Below are 26,876 nucleotides of genomic sequence, written 5' to 3'. Positions count from 1 at the left end.
CGCAGTCTCTGCTTGCCAGGGCCTCTGAAAAGGAAGGGCGCATCTGCGTGACCCGGAAGTGCTTCTCCAGTCGGTGGCGGAGAAAGGAGACTACTGAGAGTCAGGGGGTGAAGGCGGAGGTTGTGCACTGTTGCTAGTATGCAGCGATTACTCCTTCCGCCCTTGAAGGTCTTGATGGGGAACCCGTGTCTCCGACTCCTGGTTCCTAGGGCGGCGCCTAGGACGCAGGTACCGCACCGCAGCGGACTCTTGAGTCGCGGAAGCGGGCATGGGGTGAAAGGGTTCGGCTTGGAGAGAGAGAGCAAATTCTCACAGATCACATTTCCATAGCTACTTGGAGTTAACAACATGCATCGTTGTGTTCAGGGCCCCTGCGTCCGGATCCGGACCTACCATTTACTAGCTGTGTGATGTTAGTCAAGTTGGGAAACCTTTCCGTGCCTCAGTTTAGTCATCTTCAAGATGAGGAGAACAGCTACTTCATAAGGGTTGCTGTGAGGAGTAAATAATATATATCGAGGCTTAGCACATAGTAAAAGCTTAGTAATTTTTACCCGTATTTTTAATTTTTGCTCAAAAAGTCAGATTAGCGACTATAACCCCATTCTACAGGGAAAGAGTTTGAGACTTAATTTAAATTGTCTAAGTTAATTAGAAGCAGGAAACCCAAACATGGGTCTTTGGACTCTTAGGGATAGGGTCAGAAGAGGGTGTGTATTCGCCAAACTAAAAATTATTGAGTGATTATTATGTGTTAAAAACTGGAAGCAGAAAAATAAAATACCAAAAGTCTCCTACCCTAGAGGAAATCACAGTTCATTCATTTGTCAAATCTTTATTAAGATCTTGTTATGTACCGGAACTGTGTTTGAACAAAGATTTCAGGAGGAAAAGAGCCAGACTGACCACACTGTGCTACAGTTCAAAGCTGGTGGGAGATAAAGACAAATCTCTGTGTACTGAGTGGTACATTACAGTGTGTGATGGAGAGGTGCAGTGTGCTGTGGGAGTGACCCATTGGAGACATGTAGGAGTCTTCAAACACTTCCTAAAGGAAGTGACATTTAAGCTGAGACCTGCAGTAGTTATTGTCAATCAGGAGACAAGTTGTGCCCCAGTCAGAGAAAAAATCGTTTAAAGGCCCATAGGAGAGAGAAAATAGTCCATATTTAGGTGTAGAGTTAAGTCCGGGGGAAGTATGCAGAGACCAAAAGGTTCATGTAGTGCCAGGATGGATTGGAAGAGGGAAACCAGTTGGAGGGTGGATGCAGAAGTCCAGATAAGAGATGATTTTCCAGGGCTGTAGCAATGGAGATGTGGCCATTGAGGGTACTCCACACCAAAGTGAGATTGAGTGTGAGTAGTAGTAGAGTGAGGTCTTTCCTTCTTTCTCCAGTTTTAATTTGTCTGTCTTGGTCTTTAGTGTGGTTGCAGCTGTGGGATCAGGCACTCCTTGAGGCCAGGGCAATATAGCACCATCACTGAAGTAGGTTTGCAGTCTGGAAGGGGTACAGTGTCCCTTCCTTCAAAGGCTGCTGAGCGGGTGGTGGGCCGATGGCTCCTGGTCTGCAGTGGAACAGTGGCTGGAGCAGTTATTCTTGGTGGAGTAACTAGGTGAGTAATTTGTTCATAGTGCGTCAGCTATTTGTGTCATCAGTAGAAATGCAGGATGGGGGAGGGGGAGGGAACTTAGAAATCGTCTAGTCCCACATTTTACATACGCAGAAACGAAGGCCTACAGAGGGATCATGTCTGATGGCTTGCCCAGCAATAGAACAGTTTGGGGTTTTACTAGTAGGAACCCTTCATAAAGAGTGATTCAGTTCTTAACTGTTAGCTGTGCATTATTTGCGTGATTTACCCCTACCATCAGTTTTAATTTGTCTCAAAAGTTTTTGTACAGTTTGTCTGAATTAAGTGCACATAAGTTCCATATATCACATTGGTTCCTATGCATGCCTCTTAGGTCTCTTTAAATCTATAAAGAGGTTTTATAGATTTGGATTCTACTCCCTCCATTTCTCCTTCCCCCTTTGCATTTTTTTTTTTGTTGTTGTTGTTGTTGTTGTTGTTATTGAAGAAACCCAAGTCATTTGTCCTTTGGAGTTTCCCACGGTCTGGATTTTGCTGATTGTAAACATATGGTGTTTAACATATTCCATTGTCCCCTGTATTTCCTGTCAATCCCCCGTTGCTTGATCAAATTCAGGGTGAGGGTGGGGGACAAAATAATTCATAAGTGATTAGAACATTCATAAATATCTGGTGTCTATTAGGGATGTCAACAGCTGTTGATGATCATTGCCTAAATCCATTATTTCATTAGAGTTGCAAAACTGTAATACATATTTTATTAGCTCAACTACAAAGAGAAACTTTCTCTCATCAACAGTTTGGTTACACATGCTGCTATAAACCAGTAATCCAGTGTGGTATGCACACGTACACTCAAATTTGACACACACACACTCAGATTTCTTTCCTGTGTTAAGGTTGACAGAGTCTGGCCTCTCCATGGTAGACTGGCATTTAATTAAAGAGATGAAGCCACCTACAAGCCAGGAGGAATGGGAAGCAGAATTCCAAAAATACCAGCAGTTTCCAGAATTTAAAATGTAAGTATAGAGAAAATTGGGTTAACATCCCACTAGGCCCACTCAATCTTTTGCTTATTTAAACAGTTCAGAATGGTTAGGTTCTATTATTTTTTAATATTTGGCTCAGTTATGTTTAGCAATCCACCTAATCTAAACCCCTAATTCTAAAGTGATTCTGAGATGGATGTTGTGGAATAGGACAGATCAATCAAGCTTCAAAACTGAGAATGTTCTTGCATTCCATCAGGAAATAAAAGTCAGATGGCTTTCTCTTTCTCATTTTTGATTTTCCTTTTCACTCAGCCTGAATCATGATATGACGTTGCCAGAATTCAAGTTCATCTGGTATATGGAGTACTCACATCGGATGTGGGGTCGCCTTGTAGGGCTCGCGTACATCCTGCCTGCTGCCTACTTTTGGAGAAAGGGCTGGCTCAACCGTGGCCTGAAAGGACGTGTTCTTGCCCTCTGTGGTTTAGTCTGCTTCCAGGTGAGATTTACGCAAGTTTGGGAAACCGGAGATGTCCTCAGGAGCGTCCTATTCGGCATTGTTGTTAAGGAAGTAATCTTTGGAACACTGTCACAAAGTGGGTAAGAGCATGTATTTTAAGGTCACAGGCCTGGCTTCAAAGCCCAGCTCTGTCTCTTAGTAGAGCAGGTTGTCTAACCTCTATAGGTAAATGGGGGCAATAATAAGTCCTGCTGCTTAGGTTGTGTGAGTATTAAATGAGATCATGCATGTAAGTACTTAGTTTAGTGCCTGGAATCAGTAAACACTCAGTAAATATATTTTTGTGCAGAAGAATTTGTTTCTTTCCCATCATGGCTCTCCTCCTAGGTTCTCGTCTTCTCTCTTTTTCTAACTTGCCTGCTCCCTGGGAAAGTGGGATCCCTATGCTAGAATGGCTACAGAAGCAAATAGGGAAATTCCAAAAGAGAAACATTTTGTGGGATGAAGAATCCTAGAATATGGATTAGCTGAGAGATATTCAAGTATAAATGGTGATTAAAGTTATATAAGTTGAACTCATCGTAAGAAAAATAGCTTTGCATGTCTCCCACAGTTAAGGGGTTAAGTGAGCTTGAGAGCCAAAAAACGGAAGCTTACAGAAGATATATGTGAGTATTTGGGTCAAGGGCTTTGGGCCCTAAGGGAGAGTATCAGAGCATCAAAGAAATATCAAAATTTGATCAGGAGGAAGCTAGCTGATGAAGTCAGAAGTGGTAAGAATATGAACCATTTAGAAGGAATTAAGGAAGGAGATAGAAGAGACAAAGTAGAGGTGATAGAAACAGATAATACTCAGATATTAATAAAAGTAATAGAACGAGGGAGGGTAGGTGAAACAAAGTGGAACTTCATTTTAGAAATTAAAAAAAAAAACAAAAAACAAAAAAAAGCAGACATTTATAACAGACTTCCAAGGAGGCAGAAGGTCAAAGGTGGCATATATGGTTATGGGGGAAAGTGAGGGCTGGCAAATCACACTGCATACACCTTCGTCTTCCGGTGCTCTGTGCAGATGAAATCAAGCTGATCAGAACACCCAGGGTAATCATTAAGAGGGAGAGAAATGCCCAAAAAGACTTCCTGAGGAGTATATATTTAGACGATGTGGGTTTCTCCCACCTCTTTGACATGATTCTACTGGCTAGAGAGGGGTGGGATGAAAGGGCTGTGTCTTACCTGCTGTGACCAGAACTGACAGTTCTTTGGTTAATTGAAAAAGCCAGTTAAAACAGGGAATCATAGAATAGTAATACAATCCTTAAACTTTTTGTTTGTTTGTTTGTTTGTTTTATTTTCCCACTGTACAGCAAGGGGGTCAGGTTATCCGTACATGTATACATTACAATTACATTTTTCCCCCAGCCTTTCTTCTGTTGCAACATGAGTGTCTAGCCATAGTTCTCAATGCTATTCAGCAGGATCTCCTTGTAAATCTATTCTAGGTTGTGTCTGATAAGCCCAAGCTCCCGATCCCTCCCACTCCCTCCCCCTCCCATCAGGCAGCCACAAGTCTCTTCTCCAAGTCCATGATTTTCTTTTCTAAGGAGATGTTCATTTGTGCTGGATATTAGATTCCAGTTATAAGTGATACCATATGGTATTTGTCTTTGTCTTTCTGGCTCATTTCACTCAGTATGAGATTCTCTAGCTCCATCCATGTTGCTGCAGATGGCATTATGTCATTCTTTTTTATGGCTGAGTAGTATTCCATTGTGTATATATACCACATCTTCCGAATCCAATCATCTGTCGATGGACATTTGGGTTGTTTCCATGTCTTGGCTAACAATCCTTAAACTTTTAAACTTAAACATGTACTTTCATTACCATTTTTTAAAAAGAGGAGTAGGAATTTAGACACTTGCAAAGCAATTTGCCTGAAAAGCCTCAGAGATTTTTATGAAAAAACTTTTATAATGGTCTATTCCCTCCTAATGTGACAGTAATTGTTTTTTAGCAGTTATCTTTGTTGAGCTTTTCCAAAGCATTCAACCTAGTTTTTATGGAATCAGTTCTCTCTTTATTTTCATGTTTCACTGGTTTACATAATGTTAAATTCTATCAAGTGCTTTACAAGGGTTTGCCCAAATACATTTTTGTGTACTTTTCTATATTTGGTTTCTACTCTAAGCAGTGATTAAGCATGCAGTATGTGGAGGTTGGTCACGAGTCCAGGATATTGGGGTATGGGAGTATGGAGGGGAGGGGTCAAGTAGGAGTACTCACTTTCTCAGAGAGTAGAGTTGAATGGACAACTTCAACCCTGTTTTGTTTGCCTTTTCTCTTTTTGGTTGTAGGGCCTGTTGGGATGGTATATGGTGAAAAGTGGATTAGAAGAAAAACCAGATTCCCATGACATCCCTCGGGTCAGCCAGTACCGCCTCGCTGCCCACCTGGGATCAGCCCTTGTTCTTTACTGCGCCAGCTTGTGGACCTCGCTGTCACTGCTGCTACCTCAGCACAAGGTAAAGTCAGTCTGTATTGTTACCACATCTGCACAGATGCTGACAGAGACAGAGAAGGGAAATTCTGGTACTAATGGGAAGTTATGTGTCAAAATGCACACATTCCCTTAGTAATAGCTGTCAGTTTACCAGAAACTAGATATAACCAAAAATTTAAAGAAACACTGGCAAACTATTGCATTTGGAGTCAAAAAGCAGTGAGATCCTGCTGTATAGCACAGGGAACTATATCTAGTCACTTGTGATGGAATGTGATGGAGGATAATGTGAGAAAAGAATGTACATATAAATATAGGTATATATATGTGACTGGGGTTTTTTGCTGTACAGTAGAAAATAGACAGAACACTCTAAACCAACTATAATGGAAAAAATCATTAATAAAAAAATAAAATTTAATTAGCAAAAAACGTGGGGGAAAAAACACTGAAGTTTGGGACTCTGGATAGCTCAGGATAGCAAAGTAAAAGCTGCAGTTACTTGGGGGGAGGGGGTGCTGGAGCAGCTTATTCAAAGGAGAATTAGTATAGGAGCCAAATACTTTGTCAGCATTGCCCATCAAGAAAGATGAAAACATGAATTTCAGCAGAAGGAAAGAGTACCAATAGTGAGATACTCTGACCGCTTTCCTTCTGACTCCCAGAGGGAGGATCAGTGGTGAGGTGAGGAAGGCCAGTAGAAAAGCTACTTGGGGACCTTTAATGGTGCACAAGGGCCATGTGGTTGTTGTTCTTTATATGGGGACCATGCCAGTCATCAAATCTAACAATAAACCGTAGTGATCTTGCCTTAAAGTATTTTCTCTGTACGGTGATTAAAGGAAAGTACCAGGTGTTTTTAAAATGAGTATTATTTTAGGTATTAAAATCATGGTTGGGAAATTCCCGTTGTGGCTCAGTGGTTGACGAACCTGACTAGTACCCATGAGGATGCAGGTTCGATCCCTGGCCTCGCTCAGTGGGTTAAGAATCGGCATTGCCGTGAGCTGTGGTGTAGGTGGAAGACATAGCTCGGATCCCCAGTTGCTGTAGCTCTGATGTAGGCCAGCAGCTACAGCTCCGATTGGACCCCAGTCTGGGAACCTCCATGTACCACTGGTGTGGCCCTAAAAAAAAAAAAAAATCGTGGTTGGCCTGGATAACCTGCTCATGAGTGAAGTTTGGAGTGATAATAGAACTTTTAAGTAAATCATCCAGTTGGTACCTGAAACCAATAAGAAGAGGAGATGTTGGCAGTAATCCCCAGAGGGAAGCCAGATGGGGTTGAAACATTGGTATAGGAGGTAATCCACATCTGAATAATTCCTGTTCTTACTTTCAAAGTCAGACTTCTAAAATAAATTGCCTACATCTATAGCTGTCCATCCTGATAACCCATTCTTTCCAATTCCTGTCATCTGGCTTCCCCACCCACCTCTATGTGTGTGAACCCATACATTCACCCCAACACTGACACATATTCACACACTCTCCTAAACACTCTAGTACTCTTAAAGGTTACCAGTAACTTTTTAATTATTGTTTTTCTCTTTTGGTTTATTTATATTCCATTAATTACAGAAAGTATTTGAGGTGACAGCCATATAGTACTGTGCTGTCCAGCGTGGTAGCTCCTAGCCACATGAAATTCTGATTAAAATTAAATAAAATTAATTTTATTTATTTATTTTGCTTTTTAGAGCTGCACCTGCAGCATATGAAGTTCCCAGGGCTAGGGGTTGAATCGAAGCTACAGTTGCCGGCCCGCACCACAACTACAGCAATGCAAGATCCAAGCTGCGTCTTCGACCTACACCACAGCTCATGGCAACGCCAAATCTTTAACCCACTGAGTGAGGCCAGGGATCAAACCTGCAACCTCATGGTTACTAGTTGGATTCATTTCTGCTGAGCCACTGTGAACTCCCCAAATTGATTTTATTTAAACAAACTTGTTATCTACTTAAACTTTAAATAAAATTAACTTTTTACTTAATTTTCAGTCGCTCTACTCTCATGTTAGGTCCTCATTAGCCTCATAGGCAGCACAATAGGCAGCACAGATAATAGAACATTTCTTTTTTTTTTTTTTTATTTTTTTTTTTTGTTTTTTTTTTTTTTTTGTCTTTTTGCTATTTCTTGGGCCGCTCCCGCGGCATATGGAGGTTCCCAGGCTAGGGGTCGAATCGGAGCTATAGCTGCCAGCCTATGCCAGAGCCACAGCAACGCAGGATCCGAGCCGCGTCTGCGACCTACACCACAGCTCACGGCAACGCCGGATCGTTAACCCACTGAGCAAGGGCAGGGATCGAACCCGCAACCTCATGGTTCCTAGTCAGATTCGTTAACCACTGCGCCACGACGGGAACTCCAGAACATTTCTGATAGTGCTGATAGACTGTCCTACAAAATCTTAGCAATGATACCTAACTGTTCACATACTAGATTCTGTATCATTTGAGGGCAGCGCTCTGACTTTGCTTTGTATAAAGTTCTTTTTAAATATTTTTTCATTCACTGTTTATTATCACAAGTTGGCTACAGTGAAAATAAAAGCATATTTTGACTTTACCAAAAACACTAAGTACAAGAATCTCTATTCTAGGCATAACCAGTTTTGATTCTGATTATATTTGCTAAATACTAAATATCACACACAACATGAAAATCCAATTCTATACCTGAAGTCATATCATCTTAATCATGGTGAAGTATTTTCCCCTGAACAATGCAAATTATTCAGTTATTGAACAGATATATATTGAATACCTATATACCCAGCACTGGGCTAGGATTACTTTAATAAGGAAGTCTGATAGTTCCTACCTTCACAAAACTTACTCGAGACAGGGAAGACAGATAGTAAATGTATCCATTTAATAGAATTTAGATAGAATAAAATAGAATATCTGCTGGGAGTACTTAACCACGGGTCAGAGAAGATCGGAGCTCAGACTATCAGTTGGCTTTGGCCTTGGAGATCTTTGCTTCCTTTCATAGTTCCTGCAGTCAATTTATTTGCATGATTTTCTTGTTTAGTTGCCTGAAACCCGTCAACTCCTGTGGTTGAGACGATGTGCTCATGGGACAGCAGGCCTGGTATTCCTTACGGCTCTCTCAGGTAGGACTCTTCTCAGCGAAGGTGGCCTAGTTTCACTCCACTCTCTGGTGGGATCTCTTGCCTAATGCTTTCCTCATGCAGCTTTATATTTCTGATTTACACCTGCCTCTCTCATACCCACCATCTTCACTCTCTTGTTTTCTACTTCTTTCTCCCTTCCTAAAATTCTGCTTTCCAGTCAGTTGAACAAAAATATCGAGCACTGAAGTTTCCCAGCGGCCTCACAGTTAAAGATTTGGTGGTGTTAGTGTTGTGGTTTGGGTCACTGCTATGGCACAGGTTCAGTCCCTGGCCCAGGAACTTTTGCATGTCTTGGGCACAGCCAAAAATATGTACATATATTGAGTATCTAGTAGCTCCAGGCTGTCTAGGTACAAATCCTGGCTTCACCACCTAAGAAGTCTATAACCTTGGACAAGTTATGTCACTTCTCTTGGCCTCAGTGACCTCATCTGTAAAGTGGGGAATGAAGATAGTAGTATGAGTAATACATGTGAAATGCTTAGAACAGCACCTGACATGTAGCACTTAGTATTATAAAAACATTATTGTTACTACACTATATCAAGATGGGTCAGACAAAAGCCTGCCCTCAAATATGGCTTAAGGTGGGGAGTTTATTGGGACAAAGAGACTAACATAGATCTTTCTCATTTTTCTTCTCTCATGCTAGAGCTGCTCTATATAATAATCCCTAGCTTCATATACCTATTTAAACTTTATTAAAAGTAAATGAGATTAAAGATTTAATTTCTCAGTCACCTTAGCCCCACTTCAGGTGCTCAGTAGCCACACGTGGCTAGTAACTGTAGTACTGGATGGCCGATAGAGAACCTTTCCATCATTGTAGAAGGACAGTGTGCCACTTGGACAGCACAGCTCTAAAGAAAACCATCAAACCAGTGATTCACCCAAATCTCTGCCCTTTTTTGGTGGAAGAACATGAATTTTGACTTTATAAATGGGCCTTTATAAAAGTAAGGAATGTGATTTAAGATACCTGAATTTTCTTTGATCATAAATGATGGATCAGTCATCCACTAAATTCATGGATACCTTCTTTGTATGTTTATGCAAGATTTAGTTTATAAAGTTTCTTTGAGCACTTGGGGAAGACAGTAGAGCATAGTATGTCAGATTGTGTTTAGTGTTGCAAAGAAAAATAAATCAAGCTAAGTGGAGAGAGGTGGGGTGAGGGAATGCCAGTCCATATGGGATCACTGGGGAGATCTTTTTGACACAATGACATTTGAGGAAGCGAAGCAGTAAGTTAACTAGTTAACTAGTTCTAGAATAGATCAGTAGTTCTCACCTGGGGGGTGAGGAGGACATCAGAATCAGAATCACTAAGGGAACTTCTCCAAACTAAGATGCCTCTCTCTAGAGCTTCTAGTCTACTCCTCCAGTGGGGAGGCATGCCAGAATCTTGGGGTGGGAGCAGGTGAGGATGCAGGTTTTGAGGTTTTTTTTTTTAAGTTTCCGCGGCGATCGTGACGTATATTCCCCGTTTGAGAACTTCTGCTATGGATCTTTCTATTCTCTGAATATTCCTTTTGTCTAACTCTGGGATAATACATTTTTCCTATGTCAGAAGTAGTATTTGGAGTATTTGGTCTCTTCTTTCTTTCATTTTAATAAATGCTCTTTCCCTGGAAAAGGGGCTTTTGTGGCAGGGCTGGATGCTGGCCTTGTTTATAACTCCTTCCCCAAGATGGGAGAATCTTGGATCCCAGAGGATCTCTTTACCTTCTCTCCTCTCCTGAAGAATGTTTTTGAGAATCCCACCACGGTGCAGTTTGATCACCGGATTTTGGTAAGTTGGGCTGGTGGTTACTCGCTACTAAGCACAGGGAGCCCCTCACAGGCTTTAGGGCATCCGAAGCACTGGTGGGAAGAGTGAGACGGTAGAGTGGAACCTGGATTTACTTTTCTTTTTAGAAGAAATTTAGTACCAGTTCTCTGATGTGCTGTTTTTGTCCTAATTACCCACACCCCCCTCTAGGGGTGTGTGTAATTCTGACTTTCAGGATACTGCCAACTTAAAGTTTGAATATGCCTCTTACCATCTGGCAAATGATAATACCCCTCAGTCCTGCATGTGCACAGGAGAGTCATTTTAGCAGAAATGAGGCTGAGGAGAGAAGAGAGTGCAAAGAAAGTTCAGTGGTTGCTGAACGCATAGCTGTCATGGCTGAACCAAGACCCCAAGGAGCTAAAAGCATCAGAAGTACTCCTCGTTTTATTAAAGCTAATGCTTATGAAGGGCCTACCATGAGTCATGTTGAGAGCAGCTTGGTGGCCTGAGCATGCTCAATTGGAGCAGGGGAGGATCCCAGCAAGGAGACCAGGGAGAAGCAGTAGTGCTGTTGTAATAAGGCTGTGAGAATGGCAGGGTTCAGGGCTTCGTGGTGGGAGTGGGACTTGAGAAGAATAGTGAATCCGAGAGAGGTTGTAAGGAATAGAAGAATGGCTGCAGGAATAAAGGTAAAGAAAGATCACAGGAGACCCCAGAGTTTCTCTGTGACATGCTTGAAATACACCGGCAGAAACGGACTATTGGAACGAGTGTTGCACTAGAGACAGAGATGTCATCAGACTGAGGTACCATGAGTGTGAGATGGTGGTAGTGAAACCAGAGAGAGAAGCCCAGGGGGCTCACATCCAGAGAGAATGCTAGGGCTTGGGCAAGTTATCTGTGTGGGCTCAGTCCCCACTGCCACGCAGCATTTTGAAATAAGTCCGGTTGAAATTGTCATTGTGGGCAGCTCTGAAAAGGAAAAGAAGTGAAATCGGTGTAGAAAATGATAGGAAAACTTTCCCCTTGACATCACGCACAGGAGATGGAAACTCTCTTTCCAGCTCCAGGCTCTCTTTCTGAAGAGATGGAAATGAAAATGAGACTAGATCTTTCTCAGCATTAGCTGGCAGCCACACCACCTCCTCTACTCACAGCCCAGAAAAATAGTAACCTTTATGTGCTGGGGTCAGGCCTGTTTTAAAAATACGGGATTAGAATAGAGATAAAATTAGGGATAAGGATGCAAACAGTGATTTAAAAACTGAGAGCCACACCTGGGAGACACCCACATAGGAAGGTGGATAGGATTTCTGAGAGTGAGTGGGACGTAGAGTGATATATGTGGAAACTTTAGGTGGAGTCATGCCTGGTTGACCTTGGGACGGCAAGTAGAAGGGGAGCATGGAAGGGGCTGAGGAAGAGGGATCAGGTGTTCTGTGTGCCTGGGACAGGAAAGTGCTTAGCGGCTACTCAGTGCATCTGGAGCAGGCGTAAGGTGAATAGAAACGAGGGTGGGACCTTTCTTCCTGGAGCTTGAGGAGACTCTCTTCCCTGCAGGGAATCACTTCAGTTACTGCCATTACAGCGCTCTACTTCCTCTCCCGGAGAATCCCCCTTCCTCGAAGGACCAAGATAGCAGCAGCAACTCTACTGGCTTTGGCATACACACAGGTATAAACCACTTCTTTTTGTTATGAAAGTGTCCTCAAAACAAAGTTTAAAAAGGTAACAGGGAGTTCCCGTCCTGGCTCAGTGGTTAATGAATCAGACTAGGAACCTCGAGGTTGTGGGTTCGATCCCTGGCCTTGCTCAGTGGATTAAGGATCTGGCATTGCCGTGAGCTCTGGTATAGGTCACAGACACAGCTTGGATCCCCTATTGCTGTGGCTGTGGTGTAGGCCGGCGGCTACAGCTCTGATTAGACTCCTAGCCTGGGACCCTCCATATGCCATGGGTGCAGCCCCAAAAAAGACCAAAAAAAAAAAGGGTGGGGGGACAGGCTAGGAGAAAGTATTTTTAATATTTATAATAGATAAAAAGATTAACAACCAGAAAACAAAGAATATTAAGATACAATTCTCACAGGAGGAATGATGAATGTCCAATAAATATGAAAAGCTGTTTAGCCTGACTCATGATCAGAAAGGAGCAAATTAAAACAATGTGTGCCATTTTGTACCTGTTGGGGAAAAAAATGAGAAAAAAAAGATAATCAGGTATTGGCATCAGTATAGGAAAATGGATACATTTGTATATTCTTAGTGAGAGTATGAGTTGGTATAGCTTTTTCTAGAGGCTGTTTGGCAATATCTTTTGAAGGGTTAAATGTATAATCCTTTGGTCAAACAAACTGACTTCTTAGTGCCTGCCCTGGAGATATTCTAATGCACAGAGCTATGTCCAAAGAAATTCATTGTGGAATTACTGTGATAGTGAAAAATTGGAAATAACCTAAATAGTTAAATATCCATGGCATATCCATATTATGTAATACTGTACAGTGGTTTAAAACATTTTAAGACATAACGTTGTTAAGTGAAAAATAGCAAGTGGCAAAACTACATATATGTGTGTATATGTGTTAGGCTGTACCTGTCATCGGTGGCACGCGGAGGTTCCTGAGCCAGGGATCAAACCCACATCTGAGTTGCTGCAGTCACAACACCAGATTCTTAACCTGCTATGCCACAAGGAAACTTCAAAATATATTTTTTAAAAGCTCAAAGCTGCGAGTTCCTGTCGTGGCGCAGTGGTTAACGAATCTGACTAGGAACCATGAGGTTGCGGGTTCAATCCCTGCCCTTGCTCAGTGGGTTAAGGATCCAGCGTTGCCGTGAGCTGTGGTGTAAGTTGCAGATGCAGCTCAGATCCCAAGTTGCTGTGGCTCTGGTGTAGGCCGGTAGCTACAGCTCCGATTCAACCCCTAGCCTGGGAACCTCCATATGCCGCGGGAGCAGCCCTAGGAAAGACAAAAAAAAAAAAAAAACAAAGCTGTGTGTTTCTCTATAAGCATGTATACAGAAGTACTAGTGTGTAGAAACTGATAGCAGTGGCTACCTTTGGGGAGGAGAACTGGGCTAGATGAAGGATAAAGTGAATTTTAGGTTTATCTTTTGTTTGAATTTCCTTTGTTTGTAAGTCCATTTACTTGTGAAACTTAAAAATATATTTTTTAATGTTCTGATGGGAGAATGTGGAGGATTTGTTACCTGGTTGTCATGCCAGTCATTTCAGCTCTGAATTCGTGGTTCCTACTTCGCTTACCGTTTTCTTTCCCTTGTAACAGGTGGGCTTGGGAATTAGCACTCTGCTGATGTATGTTCCAACTCCTCTGGCTGCCACTCACCAGTCGGGCTCCCTAGCTCTGCTCAGTGTTGCCCTTTGGCTCATGAATGAACTCCGAAGAGTCCCAAAATAATTCTCAAGAGGATCAGCTTTCTAAGGCTGAAACTGTTTTTACGAGTTCACCAGAGAGCGCAAGAACTGGGGCCTTTCTGCGAGGATGACCATGGCATACCATGTGGTTTCCCAGTTGGTGAAGTTATTTAAACTCCTTGCCTGTTGTGGAGACATTCACTGGATCAAGAAAATCATTAAGTGTGGTTATGCTAAAGGAACTTTTGATGTTAAAAATCAGATTTAATGTGGAGAAAGAAGTATCTGCCATTTGCTTCTTAACAGGCTCTGTCTCGGGTTTCTTAATGTTGACAAGCTGTTGATTGTACCTGCAAAATCTGACTCCTTGACCTCCTGAGTCCTGGATTCTGCCTGAGTAAAAATTCTTTGATTTTTACTTCACTTCCATCAGGTAAAGATTCAAAGGGATGAACTGGCACAATCTGAAGTAGCAAGATAGCTTCAGCAAGAAACAGCAGCTATCTTCTAGTGTCTTGATTTCCGAAAATGGGGAAGGCACTAACCTAGTTCCTCCTATGATAATGCTGTTATACCACTAGGTCAGATGAGTGGATTATAGTATAAATCAGTTCCTGAAAGGATCTCCACCAACCTCATAGATAGGTATGACCTTGATGGTGTCATACCGTGGACATCTATTCAGATATTTAAACCAATTGTTGATTAACGAATTAGTGTGATTTTGGCTTCTATTGATATTTCACAGGGCTTTTTTCCCCATAGGGCTCTTATTCAACTACATATATGTGTGTGTGTATATATATATACACACACACATATATGTGTATATATATGTTTATATTTTAGGGCCGCACCCATGGCATATGGAATTTCCCAGGCTAGGGGTCAAATTAGAGCTGAAGCTGCAGGTTTACACCACAGCCACAGAAACTTGGGATTCGAGTTGCTTCTGCAACCTACACCTCAGCTCAAGGCAATACCGGATCCTTAACCCACTGAGTGGGGCCAGGGATTGAACCTGCATCCTCATGGATCTTAGTTGGGTTCGTTACTACTGAGCCACAACGGGAACTCCTCAATTAAATTTTTTGAATCAGCAGTTTAGATGCAGGCATCAGAAAGATCAGATTTGGAGTTCCCTTTGTGGCATAATGGGTTAAGACTCTGACTGCAGTGGCTTGGGTTGCTGCAGAGTTGCAGGTTTGATCCCCTGCCCAGTGCAGTGGGTTAAAGATTATAGCATTGCCACAGCTGCAGTTTAGTTTGCAGCTGCGACTCGGATTCAGTCTCTGGCCTGGGAACTTCCATATGCCATATAGGTGCAGCCATTAAAAAAAAAAAAAAGATCAAATTCGGGGAGTTCCCTTGTGGTGCAGTAGGTTAAGGATCTGGCATTGTCACTACAGCAGCTCAGGTCACTTCCACATACCAGGAACTTCCACATACCAGGGACGTGCCCCCCACCAAAAAAAAATCAAATTTGAGGATGGAGCAGCCCAACATTACTAATATAATAGTTGAGAGTCACAACTCAAAACAGTTCCAGAGTGACTCCATGAAGATGAAATTAAACAGGTCATAAGTATAACATCATCATTTAAATTAAATAGGTTGTAAGTTTGGAGTAGAGAAAACTGGCTTCATATTATTTCATATAAAAAAGACTTGGAGCTCTCTGGTGGTTTAGTGGGTTAAGGACCCAACATTGTAACTGTCATGGCTTGGGTCACTGCTGTGGCACAGGTGCAGCCAAAAAATTTAAAAAGGAAAAAGAAAAAGACTTAAGGATTTAGTTTGGCACAGGCTTAACATGAATCAACAGTGAGGTGAGACATAAAAATGAGTAGTGTTTCAGATGTTATCAATATAAGTGTCATAGCCATAGTCAGAACACCTCAATGCAAATGCTCCATTTCACTCTGGTTACCAAATTTTTTAAGGAGATACCCAGTATGACCAATATGTGTCCAGAGAAAGGGACCAGAATAGTGAGGAGTCCAGAACCCATATCACCCAGCAAATACTTAAAGGAACTAGGGGTATTCAGCTGGAGAAGAACATTTAGAGAGCAAGAATCTGGCCCTTGAAAAGTTGAAATCTTTTCATATAGAAGGAATGAGCTTCCTTTGTGCTAAAGCTGGGAGCGGTGGGTGAAAGTTACAAAAAATTAGATTTTAGTTTTGTTGAAGGCAAGTCACTTGGACCAAATCAGTGCCCACTAGGGTCAGGTGGGTGCAGACTGGCAAACTGGAGAGCAAGCACCCAGCTAAGGGGCCAAACCATTGCTGAGCTCTGGTCCGTTGCTGCTTTGCAGGTCCAGAGTTGGCAGATCGGTTTTTTTCTGTTGTTGTTGTTCTTATTTTTGGCTGTGCTTGGGATGCAGAAGTTCTCAAGCCAGGGATTGAACCCAGGCCACAGTAGTGACATTGTTGAGTCCTTAACTGCTAGGCTACCAGGGAACTCCTGATCTGGATTTTTGAAGAAGCCAAACATCTAGATTTTTGTGTGAATGCTCTCAAGTTAAACAGGCTAAACAGATCTGTTAGCCATAAATGACCTAAGATTTGCCCATTTACAGTCTCTGGACTAAGGACCTCAGTTCCCTTTCAACTCCAATATTCTCTGGGTTTCAGTGTGACCTACAGTGTATCATTCTCAAGTGGCTCTTAGCAAAACAGAAGTAGACAGTTTGTCTTTGATTTTTTAAAAATTTGGGTCCCTGGAGCTTATGCTATTGCTACAAGTGGTTCCCAACTTCTTTCACATTAGAATCCTTAAAAATCCTAGCCCCAGCCTCATCCAAGACCAATTAAGTCACAACTTCTGAAAGCAGTAATAGGCATGTTTTTAAGGTGACTTGGATATGCCCTCAAGCTTGGGAGCCACTGGCTTAGGCCCTAATAGCTAGTTATCTTGGAAAATTTTGACCAGCTTATTCCCATTCCCTCCAAAATTTCACCCCACCCTATCTCATTTAATCTGCTGTGTTGATCTTGTTAGCATGCTAATGGGATATCACCTCTTCTAGATCGAATTCTCTAAAGAAAGGAAACTGCAGTCACTGGGGCAGGTTCCCATGCCATCACCTCCTGATCCCCAAATTAAGGTGGTTTTTAGTTAATAACCAAGTCTGCAGAGGGCAGTCTGATCCAACCCAAAGAACCATACGCTAATGCTTGCTATTGTTCCCGCCAGAAAAGTAGCAGCGAATGAATAAGTTCAAGTTTCAGATGTTATTTATACTTAGTTTTTCTTTTATTAAAAATGAATAAGTTTGGAAAAACAGATCGGATTGCATTTAGCAATATAACTCTGTTTTGCTCATGTGAGCTCCTGGTGAATGGAGATTATATGAATTATTTTTGTTTGCATTATTCCCAGCGCCAGACACATACCAAATATTGCATGAATGAATGGAAAAAGTGATTACAGATTGATGTCCCCAGTCACTGCTTTCAAAAGAAGCCATCATACCTAGAAGATGAAATGAATTTCCCTTAAGATTTCAAAGGTCTCAACAATTCTGTCAGTTGTTTTGAAAATGTCAAAGGAAATTAAAACACCTAGCTTGCTTAATCAACCCAGAATATTTTATCTTAAACTTACACTGACAGACACTGTCCATCGTGTCAGGGGTAATAACTAGCTACTGCCTAAAGTGATGCTGGCTGCGAGACCAACACAAATGACTGTGATAGTAGGATAACCGTTCATCTGCAGCAGGCTTTCCGGTCCTGGCATGAATGGTGGTTGCAGACTGGCATATGTGACATATATACCCATGTCCCTGTATAAGGGAGAATGCATCCCCTCTCTAATAAGCATGGCACATTTCTTCAACCTTTTTTTTAACAGTATTAGTAAGAATTTTAAGACCTGTTCAGCAAAATTATTACTTAATGTGAAGGGCTGGAAAAACTTACCATCTCAGCCACCCCCAAAAATGATGCGATGAAGGCAGCCTTTGGTTTTTTAAAAGCAAGAAGGGAGTTATAGTTGTGGATCATAATAAAAAAATGCCTTTCAGCACTGTGGGATCCATTGCTCAAGGCAGAAATCATGGAGGAGACAAGGCATACACTTAAGGGCGGCTTCAATGAAAAACTGTGCAATGAGAATTTTAAACACAACATAATGCCAAATCCCAGACATCATAATGTTTGTCTGGGATCCTTGCTTGCAGAGAAGGACTTTTATGAAGCTAATAAGGGGCAGAACCTTCACCACCAGTGGTTTTAACAGGCTAAACTGGCAGGTGCTCAGTAGGAGGGGCTGCTTAGGAAAGGAGCAGGGCCACCTCAGACAGAAGTGCGGAATGGAGGACTGGTAAGCTGCCAGAGGGCATGTGAGTGGCTGCAGTACTTAAAAAGGAGATGCTCAACTTGCCTGAAGTCACGCATGCATGGCTGTACATATCCTATGATTCAGAATTTTTTTTCAACTTTGTTTTTTATAAAAATGGAAAGCAGCAGTTAAATATAAAAAGTAGAAAGCCCTTATAGTATGAGTAATGACTCGGTTTTACAAATAAAAGGATCTTATTGCCCAGACTTGCAGAGAAAATGGTCTGAGGATGTGTCCCTCTATCCCTCTAATAATCGTACTGACAAACAGAAATAATGAACTACTGGGGGGGGGGGGGAAGGAAGCACTCGTGTAATAATACAAGGGAAATCTATTAGGATATTTTTTTAAAAGTCCTCATTTTTTAACAACTACTTTTTGTAATACCAACAAATCTTCTGAAATTTGACAGAGCATCTGGCCCTAATGGCAGGACTCTGAAATTAGCATAATCTAAGAGAATAGTTTGGGAGAATTTGAAACATACGCCACTACTTCTACCTTAATTCCAAATCAAGTTTCATCACACACCACAGCAAAAAGGGAAATCAGATACTAGTTCTGAATTGCTTTAAAAAGTTTAAAAACAACAAAAAGAAACAGCACTCTGTTTCTATAAGAGAGTCTAAGAATTGCCCAGTAATTACAATCAAGTTCCTTAATGAGGTAGATCTAATAAACATTTATACCTTAAATAATTTAGATTGTAACCATAACATGAATTGCGTGGATGCTGTGGTTAAGAAAATTGTATAAAATTGAGCAAATTATTTTAAAAAGAGACATTTAAGGAGTTCCCGTTGCGGCTCAGCGATTAACGAACTCAGCTAATATTCATGAGGATGCAAGTTTGATCCCTAGCCTCGCTCAGTGGGTTAACGATCCATCGTTTCCATGATCTGTGGTCACAGATACGGCTCGGATCCTAAGCTGCTGCGGCTGTGACTGTGCCTGACACCTGCAGCTCCGATACAACTTCTAGCCCGGTAACTTCTGTATGCTGCAGGTAATGGTCCTAAAAAGCCAAAAAAAAAAAAAAAAAATTTAAAGAATTGAAAGAAATCCAGAAGCTAGAATAGATGCAGTGAAAACCTGATACTATTTCTAACAAAGTATGTCTTTCATATTTTATTCTTAAATGTGAGCAATCAAATGAGTATCAGAAGCAGTGATAAAGATTGAGCATGGTTAGTGGCAGTCAGCTGTATTTTATATGTATTCTGTTGAAATAAACAGCCTTGCAGGAAGATTCTGTCAATGAGCATTTCATTTGCATGTATTACTATTGTTCTGAGTGTCAGTTTCATCATCCATAAAATCAAGGGGGTTAACCAGAAATCTCTAAAATCTCAGCTTTAAACATCTTGTTTTCTGAAACTGATGAGTACTGATTGCTACTGGAAACTCCATTCCCATCAACCTTAATGCCAGGGGCTATGGATAAAGTAAAGATGATCACAGGCTCTTCTGGGTAGCCTGGTCTTCTAAACCCAAGGGCCACAATCCTCTTCCTGAAACTACTTGTCACTTCTCTACCTTTCCTGCCTTTAGTTCCTTAAGCCAACTGTTCTCAGATCATCTTGTCTAGCCACCTTGTTTACAGATGACGAATGAACCAGAGAGGGCACGTGACTTACCTGGGGTATCAGAGTTAATTAATGACAGAGCCAGGGCTAGAATCCAGTCTGCTGTTCGGAAGCCCAGTGTTCCTTGCCCTAAATCATACCACCCACTTGTCTTTCACTGACGAAAAGCAAAACACAAAACTGTAAGAATAGAGGTGGGGTGGGAGCATCTATTTAGGTAATACCAACAAGCCAGTTATTGTATCTCAAATATGTAAATATGGAGGTGATAACAAATGTTAATGCCTAACTAGTGACTAGCTTAGCAAGTGCATGGCAGACTCAAATCAACAGCATTTTAATAATCACTGCCTAAGGCCTTTGAAGTTAAATAAATTTCTTACGCTGAGGAGGGCAGAGGCAGAGTACTTTGAGTAACATTAGGAGAATAAATACAAGGTTGGTGGAAACTGATTAAAATTCCCTAGAACAAGGAAAATCAAAGAGCTAAAGGTACAGAGAGAAAGATGGTATAGTTTGGCTTAGAGCTAGCAGCAACTTAAGTGAATGTAATGCCATATAATTGGGTATTATACATATTTTCATTATGTTCTCATGACAAGAATTCAGAGAAAAGTGATAGATGGTGCCAGTGCAAAGAATAATAAAGCCTCACTCCTATAAGCCACTGACTCAATTTTGACATTTGTGACATATCCCAGTAATAAAAGCACTAGAACAGTTCAGGGTCACTGCTGCTGTTATAAAGAAAACTGCTTGATAAGATTCAAAGGAACCAGTGGAATGTAAATTTTATGAAACCATCATTATTTTCACAGGGGAACCACACAAAATGCAGAAATGGAAATGAAAAAGACATCTTTAAAAATAGAGGGCTAAAAGGGGGTTAAATGTAAGATGGACTGTCTGATTCTCTAAGTAGGAGTATTTCATTATAAGAAGGCAATATATATAATTGCTCCTCAGCAAGGTTTTAATGGTTTCTGTTTCTAGCTACTGAGATTTCATTGAAAGTTTTTAATTGGGAGCAATGGAAGAAGCACAGTACCAAGGAGCAGATACTCAGTTTTTCTGAGTGGTACAATGCAAATGTGTCCTTGTTTTTATACCATGAACTCTGAGCCATCTACTCATGGGAATAAAGACAAGCCTAGATCCTATGATATTAAAATAATAAACAGGATATAACACACTAAAATTCAAAGACTAGTTAAAATAAATAAGAAATACATTTATATGGAAAAAAGATAAACAGGTATCCTGAGTTTCTCAACTATAAAAAGAACAAAGTAATATCAATCTGAAAGGTGGTCATGATGATTAAATAACATACATAAAATTCTTTACTATACCATTTTTTTTTTTTTTTTAAGGCCACACCTGCAGCATATGGAAGTTCCCAGGCTAGGGGTTGAATTGGAGCTGCAGCAGCCAGCCTACACCACAGCCACAGCAACACCAGATCCAATTCTTAATGGAATATCTGGTACACTCTAAGTGCTTTGCTACAGGTAGTTACTATTATCATAAGCAGAATGAAGAATAACTTTATTAATAAATGCTTTCCGACTGGACTAGTCACCATCACCTCCATGCTTCAACTTCATTCTGAGCACACAAATGTGGTCACTGTTGGCCAACTAGGTAGCTTTTAACTAGATCACTGACTAGATATCACAAGAAAACCAAAAACAATGTTTAGAAACCAAGGTGAGGGGAAGAGAGCTACCTGAGTAGGCAAGGGCCAGCAAAAACATAGAACTTTATCGGCAGCATTCAAAGGCAGGAGCTCACTCACAGTTTAACTACAAAGATAAGAAGTCAAAATCAAGGGAATTTAGAAATCTTAAAAATTAAAGGAAATTGCTGTGGCATAAGCCCTAATAAAAAGTAAAAAATACTTCCAAAGGAAACTAAGACACTTTGCTAGATACATTTTTATCTAATTTGAAAACAATTCAAGACTCATCCTCTTTTCACCTACCAACGAAAGCCAGTATACTTAGTTTCATCCCAATTTATTTCTAGGAAGATCTTGATTTATTTTTCTCTGTTTTAGGAAGCATTTAATTCCTTTCTGCTCCCAGTGTAGAATTTATTTTTTAAGAATTCCACTTTCCTTTCTCTTTAAAGTCAAGGAACTTTTCCCTACTTAACCCTAAACCTCAAAGCTGACAAAAAAAGAAAATTCTCTGGGAGCATATTCTTGGGAAGGTCATTCAAGGCCACCTAGAGGAAAAGATAAAAGTATAAAGAAGGTTCCATGAGGGAAGATGGCAGTTGATGAAAAAGAAATCCTTGTGCAATTTAAAGGCTAAATACAGAGGAGAAGCAAAGCCTGAAGGGTAGCAGATAAAAATGTAATTACCATGCCTTTTCCTCTCTCCCCACTAATGGAAATGCTGTTTGTGACTGGGAAATCTAAGAAATATGCTGAAAGTTTCCAGGTGATCATTAACAGATTTATCTGTTTATTCCAAAGTTTGGGATTTGCTTCTTTTCAAACATTCCAGAGTAAAATTGAGGAAACTTCTATTTCTCAGGAAAAAACATTAATAAATAAGAGCTTGGATTTTATTGCCTTTGCCCACTCTCCTGATATTGTCCTTTCCTTCTTTAAAAACAACCCAGAGATAGATCCCTTCCCAAAATACGTACTGATCTCAGCAGTGAAATAAAGGAACTCTTTTTGAATCTTCCCATCTAAGGACTCATAAAAACAGGGCTAGAGGACAGTGACCTAAAACCAGACAAATTCAGGCCTCCCAGTCCCCATCACAGTTTCTCCATCCCTACAAGCACACTTATGGCTCAAAAAGAATTAATGCCCAAAGCGCCGGTGAGGCACATAGACATGGAAAATTTTTCTGTCCTGGTTATACCAGGCGTCAGATAACATATTGTTACATCTTCAATGGACCATTCATTTAGAAAGGGTTCTAACCTTTTTAAATCACAAACTAACAACAACAGTATGTCAGGGATCTTGGACCACACTCATCATGGCTTCTTTGTCGAGTAAGCAGAGAGGTTGTATTACTTGGTTGCCTGGAAATTCATATCTGTTCCACTGATCTGCAAAGATCTTGGATCCCTACTAAAGGCTGTGGATCTCCACATAAATGATATCTCTGTTACAGAGAAAGAAGGGGCTACTGCACGTGCTAGAATGTCTTCGACTTTGTATCAGATGCTCCAAGTTTGGTTTCAACCAGGCTTCCAGTGTGCCCAACGCCAATCTTCATGCTTTAGCAAGGACAGAAAAGTCTGGACCCCAGGAGCACCCCAGACCTCTCAGAAAAAAGAGCAGAAGCATGCTTCCTTTGGACTAAATTTGGTCCCCTTGGTTAGCACCAATCTCTCATTTAGTTCTTCATGGACTAAATTACAGCTTCTCTCAGAGAAGAGGACCTGGATATTGAGAAGGAATTAGATATTAAAGTTCAAATTCCAAAGCCGAATATCCACAAAGTCAGGCAACACGGCACCTGAGGCTGATACCAGAAAGTGGCGGAATTCAATGGCAACTCTGGGGTACTGGAGCTTCCCCAGAGCTTGTCTGGCCTCAGGGCCCCACCTCTGCCCCAATCATGGGCACCACCTCCTCGATCCACAGTAAGTTCAGCGGGGCTGAGGCTCGAGTTTGTCGGTGGTGAATTCGGCGTAGCCGCAGCAGGTACAGGATGATGGCCAGCAGCACCACCAGGATACAGGCGAAGAAGAGATAGTGGTTGTAGACAAAAGAGAGACGGAACCAGGTACCATGGACCTGCCGGACGCCTTCCTGTCGTAGATCCCTAGGAAGAGGTTGAAGGTTGAAAGAATTGTTAACTTTCAGAGAGAAATAAGTATGCTGACTTCAAAGGGAGAGTGGTTTTATCCTATTCTATCTATGCAAACATACTCTAACACCAGCTCTCCAGAGCAAGCGAAGCTGGAGCATGGCCCCAGGCCCAGAGCTGGTATGTGCGGTTCCTGCTGTACCTCCCTTTCCAGAGTCCACAGAGGAAGCCTCACAGGCCTACATCCCCAGAATCTGGGGACAAAATTAGAAGCTAAAAAATGGACAGTAAGACAAGACTGGTCATCTGAAACATTAGTTTTCACAGACTGGCCTACACAGTCCAGAAGTATGGTACTAATGAGAACAGGGTGGCCCCTGCGTCCAGTCAAGAAATCAGTACCTCTCAATCTTAAAAAAGACATTGCTGTGCTTCCTGAGGATTTAGGATATATCTATTGAAAGCTGCCCGCTAATCAATTGTACTGTAATCTGAAGTCAAAATAGAGATATGTAAACCAGAGTACAGTGGGCTGCCTGTCTAGAATGACACCCTTCTCTAGTGGTCCAGGTAATCAGAACCATTTTCATTTTGTTTGACGTGCAGTGCTGTTTAAAAATGTGAATCTCCAAACTGAAAGACTGTGTATAAGATACGGATTTCCGACTCCTCTTGACACATAGAAGTTGGCAGATGCTGGGACAGCACTTCTGTACAGCAGTAATCCGTCCTTTGTTTGGGGGCACATCCTCTCCAGTTCCCCACTTCTCTCATCTGCCTGCCTTCTGACAGTAATGAGTTTATTTTATTGTTTTATTATTTTTTCTCTTTTTACGGCCACACCTGCAGCATATGGAAGTTCCTGGGCCAGGGGTAGAGTCAAAGCTGCAGCTGCCGGCTTACAGCACAGCAACACTGGATCTGAGCTGCAACTGCGACCTACGCTGCAGCTGGTGGCAACGCTGGATCCTTAACCTACTGAGCAAGGCCAGGGATCGAACCCACATCCTCACAGAGGCTACGTTGGGTTCTTAACCCGCTGAGCCATAACCGGAATCCTGACAATAATGAGTTTAGAGAAATGTACTAAAGATTAAGAATTCATCTTAGTTTATCCAAAATAGTGCAGAGGAGAGAATACCTAAAAATTACCCCAAATATCTTAGAGCACATAAGAGCAAGACATCAGGCTACCATAACTTGATGAAAATATCCCCCCTAAATGCATCTCATGTCCTTTATTCTTTTTTTTTTTTCTTTTTAACCACCCCGAGGCATATGGAGTTCCTCAGCCAGGAAACAGATCCAAGTGGCAATTGCGACCTACACTGCAGCTGTTGCAATGCCAGATCCTTAACCCACTGTGCAGGGCTGAGGATCAAACCCCAGTGCTCCAGAGACACCGCTGATGCCATTGTACCACAGTGGGAACTCATGTCCTTTGTTCTAATTCTAACTCACCAAAAAGCCTTCCAAGTCAATGGCATGATCTCTAGAGTGACTCTACCCATTAGGAAAGGGGCTCTATAAGACAAACTACCCCTAGTTTTCTACTCAGATGTTTTCCAGAGTAACTTAACAGTATCTTGGAAGTGGTTGGTAAGAGCTCAATTCTAAAGGCTGATTTGTTGTAGATAAATAAATAAAACTGAATTCCTAAAATTGCAAATAAGTATAGACTCCAGACTAATAATTCTCAACCTTCTCTCAGTTTCATCATGGTTAGTGAGAACAGTTCATGTGCAAGTAATAAGGGAAGTCTGGGGTTTGTTTTTGGTTTTGTTTGTTTGTTTGAGGAAGAGGTCACTTTAAAAACCTGTCCTGAGACACCAACGAACATCCTTTGAGCTCACGATGCCAGCGTGGTTGGTCTACTTTACCTGAGTGGTAAGAAGCGTGTTTTATACAGAATGGCTCCCAGCGTCCACTGAACCTCCCGGTCATAGACCAGTTGGGCTGTCTGCAAGTTTGGGTAGTCATAGGGAAAGTGGAATCCTTCATGAAGAACTTGGTACATCCAAGCGGACTTAAAACACTGATATCTGTGTAATAAAGGATAATTACAATTTTTAAAGAAAAAAAAATTCTAATGCTTTCTGCATACTCCCACTGGATGTGAAGACCTGTCTCTTGCCACTTCACCTTCCTCACCTCTAGGTGGAGCCAAATCTGAGCCTACTTTACCTTAACGTTTATCACAAACGTGAAGAACACTTACACAATGCAACAAATGATACTGTGACTGTGTTTTTCTTTTTCCTTTTTAAAAAAATTAGTCCTTATCTTCAGAGATCATGCTGAAGCATCTATAAATGTAATTATATGATGTTTGGGATTTGCTTCAAAATAACCAAATTGTGGGGTGGGAAAACATGAAATAAGATAGGCCAGGAGTTGATAGCTATTAGCAGAGAAGCTGGATGACAGGTACTCATGAGTTCATTATATTGTTCTATATTTTCTATGTTTAAAATTTTTTTAACTAAGCATTTACAAAATAGGAGGACTGATGAACCAAACTGGCAAAATACTGATATTTGTTGAAGCTGGGTGACAGTTATCTGTGGGTTTTCTAGTTTTCTGCATGTTTGATATTTTAATAAAAACTTCAAAATAAAAAGACCACTGCTTTTTTTTTTTTCTTTTTTGGTCTTGCCCATGGCATGTGGAAATTCTGGGCCAGGGATTGAACCTGCACCACAGTAGTGACAGTGCCGGATCCTTAACCACTAGGTTACCAGGGAACTCTAAGACCACTGCTTTTGATTTCAAACCACTTGGAGAAAACTTTTTGCTAACCACCAGCTTCCCTTGGTTTTGCTAAGAGAGCTCACTGTTTTGGCCTCTATCACTTAGAAAATCAAAATATGAAATAACCAAACTCTCCTTCAACATAAAATCCAATCTGTACTGTGCTCGCTCACTCTCATTCATTGTTCCGACAATTTGAGGCCACATCTAAGGGAGAAAAACACGTTACCTACTTGAGTCGATGCTCATCTGCATGTGATGAAAAGAGGCCATTCTTGAATCTCTGAGTGAGTACTGACCAAGCCATGCCACAGTAATCCTGGAACAACCACAGAGAAATGATGAACGTGAAATGGGAGGCAAACTCTACAACCCCGACCTCCCACAGTCACAAGTTGTTCCATTTCCTTTCTAAATGACAGAAGAAATGAGAAATGGCATACTCACTCACTGAACACGGTGCCTGGTCCTGGGCAAGACAAATCCCTGAAGTCGGGCCACTGGGTGACTCGAGTGGCCTGGGAATAGTCCTTTTTAGTCCTGTTACCTCCATACCCAGTACAAA

At 41.4% G+C, this 26,876-nt stretch overlaps 2 protein-coding genes across 5 annotated transcripts in view; one reads left to right on the top strand and one right to left on the bottom strand.

Moving 5' to 3' along the window:
* On the top strand, nucleotides 9–19,439 carry LOC100156375 (cytochrome c oxidase assembly protein COX15 homolog). Of its 2 annotated transcripts, XM_001929331.5 has the most exons (9): nucleotides 9–228; nucleotides 1,424–1,614; nucleotides 2,493–2,615; nucleotides 2,901–3,087; nucleotides 5,406–5,573; nucleotides 8,591–8,672; nucleotides 10,331–10,485; nucleotides 12,028–12,141; nucleotides 13,757–19,439. In XM_001929331.5, exons 1-9 carry the CDS (start codon nucleotides 139–141, stop codon nucleotides 13,886–13,888), a joined length of 1,242 nt encoding a protein of 413 aa, XP_001929366.1. In that variant the 5' UTR covers nucleotides 9–138; the 3' UTR covers nucleotides 13,889–19,439. The 2 variants fall into 2 exon arrangements, with proteins under 2 accessions (XP_001929366.1, XP_020927980.1); XM_021072321.1 differs by lacking the exon at nucleotides 1,424–1,614 and having other exon boundaries at nucleotides 69–228; nucleotides 13,757–18,765.
* ENTPD7 (ectonucleoside triphosphate diphosphohydrolase 7) overlaps nucleotides 17,081–26,876 on the bottom strand; it is a 50,140-nt gene continuing 40,344 nt past the window's right edge. For 2 of the 3 annotated variants that reach the window (XM_003359322.4, XM_005671382.3), the window contains exons 11-13: nucleotides 26,545–26,630; nucleotides 25,441–25,602; nucleotides 17,081–23,575 (exon numbers count right to left, since the gene is read on the bottom strand). In XM_003359322.4, coding sequence (XP_003359370.2) covers nucleotides 23,344–23,575; nucleotides 25,441–25,602; nucleotides 26,545–26,630 — 480 coding nt within the window. In that variant the 3' untranslated portion in view covers nucleotides 17,081–23,343. The remainder of the gene's footprint in view (nucleotides 23,576–25,440; nucleotides 25,603–26,544; nucleotides 26,631–26,876) is intronic. The other variant, XM_005671381.3, reaches the window with a different exon arrangement.

The sequence above is a fragment of the Sus scrofa genome, chromosome 14 (genome assembly GCF_000003025.6).
Source record: "Sus scrofa isolate TJ Tabasco breed Duroc chromosome 14, Sscrofa11.1, whole genome shotgun sequence".
In the NCBI taxonomy this organism is placed as follows: Eukaryota; Metazoa; Chordata; class Mammalia; order Artiodactyla; family Suidae; genus Sus; species Sus scrofa.
Note: the sequence above shows the minus strand (reverse complement) of the source record. Positions and strands in the feature narration are given on the sequence as shown.

What these genes read in the sequence shown, in the direction of transcription:
- LOC100156375 (XM_001929331.5), top strand. Translation starts at nt 139, where the DNA reads ATGCAGCGATTACTCCTTCCGCCCTTGAAGGTCTTGATGGGGAACCCG. An exon ending in ATTCTTGGTGGAGTAACTAG is followed by an intron (nt 1,615 to 2,492) that starts GTGAGTAATTTG and finishes TCCTGTGTTAAG; the next exon opens with GTTGACAGAGTCTGGCCTCT. An exon ending in TGGCTTTGGCATACACACAG is followed by an intron (nt 12,142 to 13,756) that starts GTATAAACCACT and finishes CCCTTGTAACAG; the next exon opens with GTGGGCTTGGGAATTAGCAC.